Source organism: Siphateles boraxobius, unplaced genomic scaffold, assembly GCF_051911475.1.
Source record: "Siphateles boraxobius isolate OS27281-9 unplaced genomic scaffold, OSU_SipBor_1 3, whole genome shotgun sequence".
NCBI lineage: Eukaryota > Metazoa > Chordata > Actinopteri > Cypriniformes > Leuciscidae > Siphateles > Siphateles boraxobius.
The window spans coordinates 5,617,037-5,629,571 of NW_027508919.1; the positions used below are offsets into that span (position 1 = coordinate 5,617,037).

A 12,535-nucleotide genomic window follows, 5' to 3' on the forward strand; every position below is an offset into this window, starting at 1 on the left:
CTAATGAAGCATTGTCTAGAAGAACTAACCATTATCAATAGGGCCTATCTATTTGGTTCCTTCAGTGTCTACTAAAACACAGACAAATAAATTATGAGTATTCAGAGTGCCACAGTCTCAAAGTCAATCCAGCAAAGACATCAGCGTCCTCCAGTCTGTCCTTCTTCGATGTCGCTGAAATGGGACGATTCACCATCACTCGCATTTAACGTGACATCATTTTTCTCCGGAACAAAATTAGAAGGTGCGTCCATTGCGTAAGGGATGCTGGTCCTCAAAGCCTGCGCTGAACTCCTCTGACCAAGGTTACCATGGTTTCCAGATGCGCTGCATCCATCCCTCATATCTCTGCACTCCGACTGCACAACACCGTCCAACAAATCGGACAGTTCTGTGATGTAAATCTGCGCCATCTGAAGGGTGTCATACTTCGAGAGTTTTTTATCGTTCTCCAAGGACGGAATGACGCTCCTCAGTTTGTCAAACGCTCGGTTCAGTCCGTGCATCCTCCGCCTTTCTCTCGCGTTAGCGGCCACACGTCTGTGTCTTTGAGGTCCTGGCGGATTTTGCTTGGAACCCCCATGTGCGTTAGATCCTCCCAGATCAGATTCCGATGTCAAAGGACTGTTGTCTCCAGACATATACTCGTCCATGGCGACATCCATCGACGTGTGAGTGTAGTGGTCGCCTCCGGATGAGTACGCGGGGGTCGCGGAGGTTATCCAGGCCCGTGGGTCACTGCGGGTCAACCTCGGATGTTCAGAGAGAGAAAACTCGTCCGGTCGTCCCCGAAATTTTCCATCTGACCAGTGCAAAAGTTTGGTTTTTGCTGTCATGGCTGATATAATTTAGGCTACAAAAAATAAAAAAATAAAAAAATCAAGTATGGAGAATGCTGAACTCAATCTTGGTGCCTTGGGTGGGCCCTTTACCTTCAGACAGGATCCTTGTCGGCCTTATAGCGGCATCACCTCTCTCCCTCCTCCCCTGAATGCTCCTGTTGAGTGCTCACAGCCAATAGAAAATGCTCCTCAAACTTCCATTGAATAAAGAGTTTTTTTTTTCTTCCTCACATGTCCTGGGGTGAAGAATGATCACAACACAGATTAGAATTTAATCAACTGTAATTTTAACATTTGCTTTAACCTAAATAATTTAGCCTACTTTGTATTTAAATAGCATAGGCCTATACTATTTATGTTAAAACTATGTTTTATTTTATTTACATCTACAGCAATCATGACATATTTTGTGATATGTTTGGGTTTATTTTAATAAAAAAATAAAGAAAACAGAGTGTTGCATTAGCCTATATGCATCTAAAAAGTTAGAAATAAATAGGCTAGTCAGAAGAAATCTCAAACCTCAGAGGACTTGATCTAACATCCTTATCCACTTTATTCAAGATAAGCAACGGAATTGGTATCCTATAAAATCTAGCAAGAAACTTGCATTGCAGCGTCATATTTCTTCTCAAATAAACTGTAAAATCTCCAGCAATAAAACGAGCAGGTGGAAAGCAGATCGTGAGTCGCACCTGTCGCCAGCGAAGTCCAAGAAAACTGATAAGTCTCTTCAGTCTCGTCATAAATCATTTAGCAATGAAGCAAAACAATATTTGGACAAATCATAGGTGGAGACGCTCTGTAACAACACATGAAACGACCGTGTTGTTTAGAGTTAAAGAAAATAATTTAATGCAATTAGCCTATTGATTTTTCTTTTTCTTCCTTTTCTTAAGCCAGCAGTTAACTTAACTTAAGTCTTAACGATGTTTTAAACAAAACGCCAATTTTTTTGCTTTTTAAATGTGCTTATGGTGTAAACAAAAAATTACAGATATAGCCTATGATAAACAATGACAGGATTATTTTGTGTCTGCGTGCATCTGAACGGAAACTGCGTGTTACCTCTTCAGGCGAAGGGGACTTCTGTTCGCGAGCGTCGAAGGCTATAACTTGTGGTTACTGAAACATTTAAAAACTCCGTTGAAAGGTAGCCTGTGGCTATTATATTTGCCTGTTATTTAGTTATCAAAGTTGGTAAATGCACAGAGAAGCAGAGACGCCTTTCTAAATAGGCTACTATGTCAACATTGTGTAAACGACATGCCTGTTTTGAACAGCAGGGCTAGGGAGTCACTAATGTTTCCTATAGATCTATTTCTTGTTTAATTGTTTTTAAAACTTCTTTAACATCCAAGTCTCTTTTGCTCAAAGGAAGAGAGAGAGAGAGAGAGAGAGAGAGAGAGAGAGAGAGAGAGAGAGAGAGAGAGAGAGAGAGTATGATGACAGTGGCCCCTCTGAGGCTGCTCTTCGTGAGAGTTGAATAGAGTAGCAAACTTCAGCCCAGTCATCTGTTGTCCCCTGGCACCCGTCTCACAGTCAGAGGCCGACACTAACGTCTCCCATATGTTGCGACGCGTCCAGGGATCGTTTAACTTTCACACTTTCCCCCCCTCATCCATGACAGTGTTAATCACTGAGCACTGCAACATCATCATTTTAATTTACAGGGGCCAGCTCTCCTCGAGCCTTACGCACAGTTATTTTAAAAAGTAGCCTATATGGAAAAAATATAGTGTCAAAATTCTATATTGATGCTTCTTTAAAATCATAGTTAGGCCTAAGTATTTTCCTTTTTCAAAAAGTGCACAGTATATGTTTTTTGAAATATAAATGTTGTAGGCTATCCCAGAAAGCAATAGCTGTCATTTCACCAGTCTGGTTATGAGTAGCCTAACCCATTTCTAGCCAAAATAACCTTGAATTTGGTTACATGTCGTTTTTGACTAAATAACTTGCGAGATGTATGATATTCCATCATGTAAGCAAAGTCGACAGTGATTACAAGGTGTTTGGTTTCATTTCTTTGACATGTTGCATAGCCTGTGCTTCTATTATTGGGCTAAGGTTAGAAGTCTTTTACATTTTCACTGCCCGGCCGTCCAAATTTTGCTTTGTTTTAGCTAGACTTCATGGCTGTGTCTTTTAAACGCAAAAATTCCCATGCTTGCTGGGATACCTTATGTAGTAGCAGCATCTAAATCTAGCATACGATTTTTTTAAAGTTCAATTTTAAAAATAAGCTAGGCTACATTTTGTTTAATTTCTGTAATTTGTTGTTTACGTTTAATAACCTTTTTTGGTGGCTGCAAAAAAAAAAAAAAAAAAAAAAAAACAGTAATATTTTGCCATAACTGTGGTCAAATATTTGTAAGGGATACGACTTTAAAAAATACATTTGTATTTCTGCATTTGCTGAACATAGAAAAAAAAACATCAAAACAGAGGCACAGAAGAATAGACATGATAAACTATAGGCCTACTCTGTTTTATCTGAATAGGCCAATTATTTTTCTGAAACTCCAATAAGAAGGTCTGAAATTCCTCTCTGTCGCTCTGTAGTGTGTGTGTGTTTGGAGACAGGCGGTAGATGTTAAATGTTGGTAAGGAAATCAGCGTGACCTGCTAGCCAGTCATCGGGTTAATGAGGCTTGCGCGAGCTGAATAAATGGGCACGCTCTCCGCGCAGGGGTTCTCCATTCATTTTTACATGAATATTTAATTCTCGCTACCCTACTGCCAGCGCAACAGCCTGCAGCCCTGAGCAGACAGAGACACACACTCCCCATCTGCTGTATAGGCCTTGAGACGGGGGTGGCGGACGGTGGAGGACCGCGGAAGGTGTTGGGAACATATCAAAGGTCAATTTATGAGCTCCCATGGCGTCATTATTGTTATTGATGCACAGTGTTTTGTGAGGTTTTGGCAGAAAAGCGTCAAAAAAACAACAACAACAAAAAATAACAACAACAACAGAGAATAGGCTATAGGCTACAGAAGTATGGATGCAATTAAAATGATCGTTTTCGATTATAAATTCTGAAAATTAATTATTTCAATAAGAATTTGAATAATTGTTTATCCTGATTGTCATTAATAGGACAACCCAAATTGCCACGGACCCTTTGTCAAATGTCAGTTTATTTTGCTGATTTATATGCTTTATTTTTTATATTTACATCTTTAATTAAGTTGCCTAAATAAGCGCATTATATATTTTGTCAAGTGCTCCAACATTATAAACCTTGACTTGTTCACAACATCTTTGAGGGGAGAGATAGAGAGAGAGAGAGAGAGAGAGAGAGAGAGAGAGAGAGAGAGAGAGAGAGAGAGAGAGGCTGTGAGGTATTGAAAAAAAAGTTGCTGCCTTAAATTTTTAAGTTAAATCAACTTGGATGCTTAAGTCATTTCAACTTGCATTAAACTGACTTTAAAAAATGTGTTGGATTTTGTATAACTTATAAAAAAAAGAGGAAAATTGCTTAACTTATTTTGATGAGTTAAAGCAATGTAAAAACATATGTTGTCATTACTTATTGATCATACATGTTTTTTTCAATGTGTTTTTGAATTGGATTGTTCTGCTGACGAAACACTGCAACAATATATTTCCAGGAAATTTAAGTCGACAAAAAATTCTAGATAACATGGGCTGAGGAAAATTGTGCGGATGTCATTGAAAACAGTAAATCTATCCCTCGGTCACATACACACAGCCTCGCTTTCATATCACGGCGCTGCTCTGAATAAGGTCTATGTTACCGTTTCAGGCACGCGATTTTTTGAGCGTCTATTGTAGACCAGAGCCTCTAACTGTCTTAAGAAGTTTGACCAAGAGGTAATTATTCGTTCTTTTCCGATTTAAATGAGACTAATGCATTTTTATGTTGGCTAACTGACTTTAAAAAGTCAGAACCAGTTTTGAAGAAAACAAAACAAGTGATTAGGCTATAGTAACTGTCAGAGAGGTCTAAGCAGTTTATGCAACCGGCCACAGATAAAAATATGCGCCACGCGCACGACAAACATGAAAGGCTGTAAATAGAACATTTAGGCTCGTTTTTATGTTAAAAGTAATAATAATAATTCGTCGATAAACTCCAGCAGTCGTGGAGAGCCTGACACGATGGATTCTTTCTTCAGAGCTCAGTCAAGCGCGGGTGAATGATCCGCGTCTGACCCGGGGTGCGCGTGCATCGCCTGTTTTTCCTTTAGTTAATTAAAGACCTGCAGAGATCGAACGCTTCCACTTTTCACACAATAGACAATATCACAGAGAAACAGTGAAAATCGCTCGGCCTATCTCAACACAGCCCTTGATCTCAGCCCCATGTAATTATTCCAATTCAGCCCGAGGTACGGACGTGCTGTTTTAGATACTGTCTTGTCACTCTGAGTCTAATTGAGGGGTTTACCCGCAAATTAGCGGCTCATTAATTTTACGAAGGGAAGTAATATTCTGTTGAGCCTAAGGGCTCATTAAAATCCACATTATATTATGATGGATCAATGCCGTCAGTAATTACAGTAACCATTTGTTCAATACAATTGTTCCATTGATCAGAGCTTCGATGTTAAAGAACAGCGGCCACTCTTGTTCAGATGAGCTACCAAAATAGTATTTATAATTAGCATATTAACCCAAAACCTAACAGCAAAACTTTTTTCTCAATGCTGTTTTTATTAGGTTTTCATGAAAAATTTCACTACTAACAATATAGGCTACACTACACGCCTAGGGCCTACAACATACTCTGCACAAAAACAAAACAAAAAAACACATGGGACCATATGACGAAAAGTATAAAAAGTGTTTACCACAAATCAACATTGGGTTAAGTCAAGTTAAGTCACCTTTATTTAGGCTATATTGCGCTTTTCTTACGAAGCAGCTTTACAGTGATAAACCGGAAAATCATTTAATTGAGAGTCATTTCATCTGTAGACTACAGAAGCTCTACAAGAAAAAAAGTTCAGCTGAAGTCAGTTAATGCAATATGTACTTTGGGAGTGCAAGTTAGCGATACAGTAGGCCTACAGTCAATATTAACCACAGATATGTGCAGTAAAGTATGGTTAACATAGAGCACATTAAAATAGCCTATAGGTCTATGTCCCATGCTTTTATTGTATTATTGTATTTTATCATTTTATTGAAACATTGACATTTTCATAAAATTAGCCTATACAGGTCCTTCTCAAAAAATTAGCATATTGTGATAAAGTTCATTATTTTCCATAATGTAATGATAAAAATTAAACTTTCATATATTTTAGATTCATTGCACACCAACTGAAATATTTCAGGACTTTTATTGTTTTAATACTGATGATTTTGGCATACAGCTCATGAAAACCCAAAATTCCTATCTCAAAAAATTAGCATATCATGAAAAGGGTCTCTAAACGAGCTATTAACCTAATCATCTGAATCAACTAATTAACTCTAAACACCTGCAAAAGATTCCTGAGGCTTTTTAAAACTCCCAGCCTGTTTCATTACTCAAAACCGCAATCATGGGTAAGACTGCCGACCTGACTGCTGTCCAGAAGGCCATCATTGACACCCTCAAGCAAGAGGGTAAGACACAGAAATAAATTTCTGAACAAATAGGCTGTTCCCAGAGTGCTGTATCAAGGCACCTCAGTGGGAAGTCTGTGGGAAGGAAAAAGTGTGGCAAAAAACGCTGCACAACGAGAAGAGGTGACCGGACCCTGAGGAAGATTGTGGAGAAGGACCGATTCCAGACCTTGGGGACCTGCGGAAGCAGTGGACTGAGTCTGGAGTAGAAACATCCAGAGCCACCGTGCACAGGCGTGTGCAGGAAATGGGCTACATGTACCGCATTCCCCAGGTCAACCCACTTTTGAACCAGAAACAGCGGCAGAAGCGCCTGACCTGGGCTACAGAGAAGCAGCACTGGAGTACCCACAGTCAGTGATGGTCTGGGGTGCCATGTCAGCTGCTGGTGTTGGTCCACTGTGTTTTATCAAGGGCAGGGTCAATGCAGCTAGCTATCAGGAGATTTTGGAGCACTTCATGCTTCCATCTGCTGAAAAGCTTTATGGAGATGAAGATTTCATTTTTCAGCACGACCTGGCACCTGCTCACAGTGCCAAAACCACTGGTAAATGGTTTACTGACCATGGTATTACTGTGCTCAATTGGCCTGCCAACTCTCCTGACCTGAACCCCATAGAGAATCTGTGGGATATTGTGAAGAGAAAGTTGAGAGACGCAAGACCCAACACTCTGGATGAGCTTAAGGCCGCTATCGAAGCATCCTGGGCCTCCATAACACCTCAGCAGTGCCACAGGCTGATTGCCTCCATGCCACGCCGCAATTTCTTTCTGTGTCTTACCCTCTTGCTTGAGGGTGTCAATCATGGCCTTCTGGACAGCAGTCAGCTCGGCAGTCTTACCCATGATTGCGGTTTTGAGTAATGAAACAGGCTGGGAGTTTTTAAAAGCCTCAGGAATCTTTTGCAGGTGTTTAGAGTTAATTAGTTGATTCAGATGATTAGGTTAATAGCTCGTTTAGAGACCCTTTTCATGATATGCTAATTTTTTGAGATAGGAATTTTGGGTTCCCTTTCGTTGTCACTCCGAGTTACGTCGGATGACGACGAATGGGGTTTCGCTTAGAAAGCCTATCAACTTCGAGTATTACAAAATGAGCCAATGGCAAAGAAATGCCATGGGTCTGCGGAATTTGCATGGCGTAACTCCGCCCCACCTCGTGGGTATAAAAGGAGGAAGCCGGCAGCAAGCAGATATGTTTTCGCTTCGGAGCCAAGTGTATTCTTCTCTCCACAAGCCATCTCTGAATTGTCAGCTTTACAAACGAGTACCTCGAGTGTTGGTGTGACGGCGATCTACGGCGAGAGCGTGCTTTCTGCTGATCTGTTGCAGTGGTCTGCCAGTCGGTGCGTTTCTCCCCGGGTGCTTCAACACTTGAGTTTTCTCTCACTAAAAGAGCTTACACGTGGCACGTCTTTTTAAAGATGTCTCGCCCGTGTACTTCTGGTTGCGGCAGATTGGTATCGGACTCTGATGGGCACGAGCGTTGCATAGTATGTTTGGGCATTGATCATGCTAGAGCAGCGCTCGTGGATGACTCATGTTCTCTCTGTGGGAACATGACCATCGCGTCATTACGGTCGAGACTCCATGAACTCGCAAGAGTGAGAGTCCCCTCATCCACCCCCCGTCCTGCGGCTGGTGGCCAGGGTGATCTGAGGGTTACGGTCTGGAACAAGGCGCCGACTATGTGTCCGCGACCCCAGCCCCCCTCTTCAATGACGGTGCCCGCTAGTGAACTGCTGATTCCCGCGGGTCTACCCTCTGGTGGCCCGCGTGCTTCAGTTGAAGCTACAGAGGAAGATGCCATGTCTGTTGCAGCATCACTAGGCGGGTTTGACTCTTCTGGAAGTGAGGGCTCGTCACAGCTGCCACCTTCCGGTGTGCATACGGCTGTGCTCGAGTCTGATCCGGAGATGACGGCCATGCTTTCCCGGGCAGCCGCGAGCATCGGACTTGAGTGGAGGCCTCCACCCTGTCCTGAGCGCTCGCGGCTGGACGATTGGTTTTTGGGTAAGGCCGCCGACCCTCGTCCTCGGCAAACCCCAATACCTTTCTTCCCGGATGTGCATGATGAGATCTCGAAGTCCTGGAAGACCCCCCTGTCTTCTCGGGACCGCTCGCTGGTCTCATCCGCCTTTCCTCCCCTCGATGAGGCAGCTGCCCGTGGGTACACTGGGCTTCCCCCGGTTGAACGCTCTGTTGCCATGCAACTATGTCCTCAGAGTGCTTCTTCTCGGGGCGAGCCTAAGCACCCATCCAAAGCCTGTAGATTTTCGTCGACCCTGGTGGCGAAGTCTTACAGAGCGGCGGGACAGGCGGCTGCTTCACTGCATGCTATGGCCACTCTGCAGGTCTACCAGGCCCAGATGCTCAGAGACATGCACGAGGGTAGGACAAACCCAGGGCTCTTTGATGAGCTGCGCGCCGCGACCGACCTTGCTCTCCGGGCGACGAAGGTTACCGCGCGCTCCCTGGGTTTGGTGATGTCCACAGCTGTGGTCCAGGAGCGACATCTGTGGCTGAACCTGGCTGACATGCGGGACGCTGAGCGGACCCGTCTGCTTAACGCCCCCTTGTCCCAGGCCGGCCTCTTCGGCGGTGCAGTTGAAGACTTTGCCCAACAGTTTTCAACTGCCCAGAAACAGACCGAGGCCATCAGACACATTCTGCCCCGCCGGCCCGCTGCTGCCTCCACCTTGCCGGCCGGGCAGACGCCTCGACCTGTTTCCCGCCGAGGGCGCCCTCCTGCGGCTCCCGCCCCTCCCGCCCGGACCACGCAGCAGCCTCCACCCAGGGCCGGTCGCGGAGGAAGCCGTAAGAAGGCGCCACAGCCCTCTCCTGCCCCGCCCCCCGCTAAACGCCGGGCCAAGCGGCGCTCCTGAGACGGGCTGCTCAGGGATGATGATTGTTTCGCAGGAGGTGGTAGCAGGACCACTCCTTCCCCCGGTGGAGGGCCGGGGGAGAATTTTTTGTTCTCCACTCCCCGCTGCTCACCCACGGGTGGGCAGCACCCTAATGTGGTTAAAGTCAGAAACAATCCCCTCTTCCCTGAGCTCACAGAGTTCTCGGGCGACACAGAGCGCCGCCCACAAGCCGTGCTCTCCTCGCCCCCCTCTGTCCCAGAGGCGGTTGACACGGCGTGCCGTCCACGGACCGCTTCGCCCCTGTCCCCCTCTGTCGCCAGACCCCTGGCAGAGCAGGCCCCCGCGGGACGACCAGCCTGGTCCTCCCCTGGCCCCCTCTGCCAGGGCGCGGTTGCTAACTGTGCCCCCTCTCCGGGCCGCTATGCCGTCCACATCTGGGCCAGTTACTCCGCTTCGCTGCCCCTCCGGGGGGACGCCTGTGGCTCGCATGATCCCGTTGGTTCAGTTCCTGGGAGCCTGGCTAGAGCTTCCCCGTCTGTCCCACTGGATCGCGCGTACCGTCAGGCTCGGCTATGCGATTCAGTTCGCACGGTCTCCTCCCCGCTTCAGGGGAGTCCGCTCCACTTTGGTCGGTGGCAATGCCCCTATCATGAGAGCAGAGATTGCCACCCTGCTGGCGAAGGGTGCAATCGAGACTGTCCCTCCAGCCGAGATGAGGTCCGGCTTCTACAGCCCCTACTTCATTGTCCCCAAGAAAACCGGTGGGTTACGGCCAATCCTGGACTTGCGCGTGCTGAACCGCTCCCTTCACCGGATGCCGTTCAAGATGCTCACCGCCAAACGCGTTTTCGAATGCATACGGCCCCAGGATTGGTTTGCAGCGATCGACCTGAAGGACGCCTACTTTCATGTCTCCATTCTTCCTCGACACAGACCGTTCCTCCGGTTTGCTTTCGAGGGGCGGGCATACCAGTACGCGGTTCTCCCTTTCGGGCTAGCCCTGTCTCCTCGCATCTTCACGAAGGTCGTCGAGGCGGCCCTTGTTCCCCTTCGAGAGCAAGGGGTTCGCATCCTGAGTTATATCGACGACTGGCTGATCCTAGCTCACTCTCGAGATCAGATTTGCGAACACAGGGACCTAGTGCTTCGGCACCTAGCCCGTCTGGGCCTTCGGGTCAACTGGGAGAAGAGCAAACTTTGCCCCGTGCAGAGGATCTCTTTTCTCGGTATGGACATCGACTCGGTCGCCATGTCCGCGCAGCTTACGAGCGAGCGCGCGCAGTCACTGCTGACTTGCCTAAGACAATTCGAGGGCAAGAGTGCGGTTCCACTGAAACTTTTTCAGAGGCTCCTGGGGCATATGGCATCTGCAGCCGCGGTCACGCCGCTCGGATTGCTTCATATGAGACCGCTTCAGCTTTGGCTTCGCGACCGAGTCCCGAGGTGGGCATGGCAACACGGCACGTTCCGAGTACCAGTTACTCCGACCTGCCGTCAGTTCTTCACCCCGTGGACGAACCTCGATTTTCTCAGGGCCGGTGTCCCCCTGGCACGAGCTTCCCGGCATGTTGTTGTCTCAACAGATGCCTCCACCACGGGCTGGGGCGCCATGTGCAATGGACATGCTGCTGCGGGCTCCTGGACAGGACCCCAGCGGCTGTGGCATGTCAATTGCCTCGAGTTGTTGGCAGTACGCCTTGCCCTGCACCGCTTCCGGGCGTTGCTCAGGGGTCAACACGTACTAGTCCGCTCAGACAATACCGCCACTGTAGCGTACATCAACCATCAAGGTGGTCTACGCTCCCGCCGTATGTCACAACTCGCTCGCCACCTCCTCCTATGGAGTCAGAAGCATCTGAGGTCGCTTCGAGCAATCTTCATTCCCGGAGCGCTGAACTGTGCAGCCGACGAGCTCTCACGGCTTCAGCCCCTCCCTGGAGAATGGCGACTCCATCCCCAGTCGGTTCAGCTGATTTGGGACCAGTTCGGGGACGCGCAGATAGATCTGTTTGCCTCTCACGACTCGACCCATTGCGCCCAGTTCTATTCCCTGACCGAGGGCACGCTCGGCACGGATGCTCTGGCGCACAGCTGGCCGCAGGGCCGCAAGTATGCGTTTCCCCCAGTGAGCCTTCTTGCGCACACTTTGCGTAAGGTCAGGGAGGACGAGGAGCAGGTCATTCTGGTTGCCCCTTACTGGCCCAACCGGACCTGGTTCCCCGAACTAGTACTCCTCGCGACAGCACCTCCCTGGCCGATCCCTCTGAGGAAGAACCTTCTTTCTCAGGGACGGGGCACCCTATGGCACCCTCGTCCCGATCTTTGGAACCTCCACGTGTGGCTCCTGGATGGGACGAGGCAGGTTTGAGTACCCTACCACCAGCGGTGGTGGCTACCATCACTTCCGCTAGAGCGTCGTCCACGAGACACGTCTATGCGTTGAAGTGGAACCTCTTCGTCAACTGGTGCTCTTCTCACCGAGAAGACCCCCGGAGATGCTCGATCAGTGTTTTGCTTTCCTTCCTTCAACAGGGGCTGGAGCAAAGGCTGTCTCCCTCCACCCTGAAGGTCTATGTTGCCGCCATTGCCGCACATCATGACCTCATCGAAGGTAAGTCGGTGGGGAAGCACGACCTGATCATCAGGTTCCTGAGAGGAGCGAGGAGACTAAATCCTCCTCGTCCTCCTCTCGTTCCCTCTTGGGACCTCTCAGTGGTTCTAACTGCCCTGAAGAGTGCTCCCTTTGAGCCCCTGCAATCAGTCGAGCTTAAGTTCCTGTCTATGAAGACAGCGCTCCTGGTTGCACTGGCCTCCATCAAGAGGGTTGGGGACCTGCACGCATTCTCCGTTGACGAAGCGTGCCTGGAATTTGGGCCGGCTTCCTCTCACGTGATCCTGAGACCCTGGCCTGGATATGTGCCCAAGGTTCCTACCACTCCCTTTCGGGACCAGGTGGTGAACCTGCAAGCGCTGCCCTCGGAGGAGGCAGACCCAGCCTTGGCACTGCTCTGTCCAGTACGCGCTCTCCGCGCCTATGTAGACAGAACGCAGTGTTTCAGGACCTCAGACCAGCTCTTTGTCTGTTATGGTGGGAAGCTGAAGGGAAAGGCTCTCTCCAAGCAAAGGTTGTCTCACTGGATAGTGGACACCATTGCTTTGGCTTACCAGCAGCAAGGTCGACCGTGCCCCCTTGGTGTGACTGCCCACTCCACCCGGAGTGTGGCGTCCTCTTGGGCTCTAGC

General features: G+C 48.0%; 1 protein-coding gene across 1 annotated transcript; it reads right to left on the minus strand.

The window, feature by feature from the left end:
* Window positions 1–140: 140 nt before the first annotated feature.
* On the minus strand, window positions 141–982 carry atoh1b (atonal bHLH transcription factor 1b). The gene is made up of 2 exons (XM_077248071.1): window positions 355–982; window positions 141–291 (listed from the first exon to the last, which is right to left on the minus strand). The coding sequence occupies exons 1-2, from the start codon at window positions 834–836 to the stop codon at window positions 141–143; spliced, it is 633 nt and encodes a 210-aa protein (XP_077104186.1). The 5' UTR covers window positions 837–982.
* Window positions 983–12,535: the final 11,553 nt, after the last annotated feature.

Excerpts from the sequence above, each read along its gene's own strand:
- atoh1b (XM_077248071.1), bottom strand. The coding sequence starts at position 836 with ATGACAGCAAAAACCAAACTTTTGCACTGGTCAGATGGAAAATTTCGG. Across the intron at positions 292-354 it reads GACGGTGTTGTGCAGTCGGA|TTCAGCGCAGGCTTTGAGGA; the intron begins GTGCAGAGATAT and ends TGGTCAGAGGAG.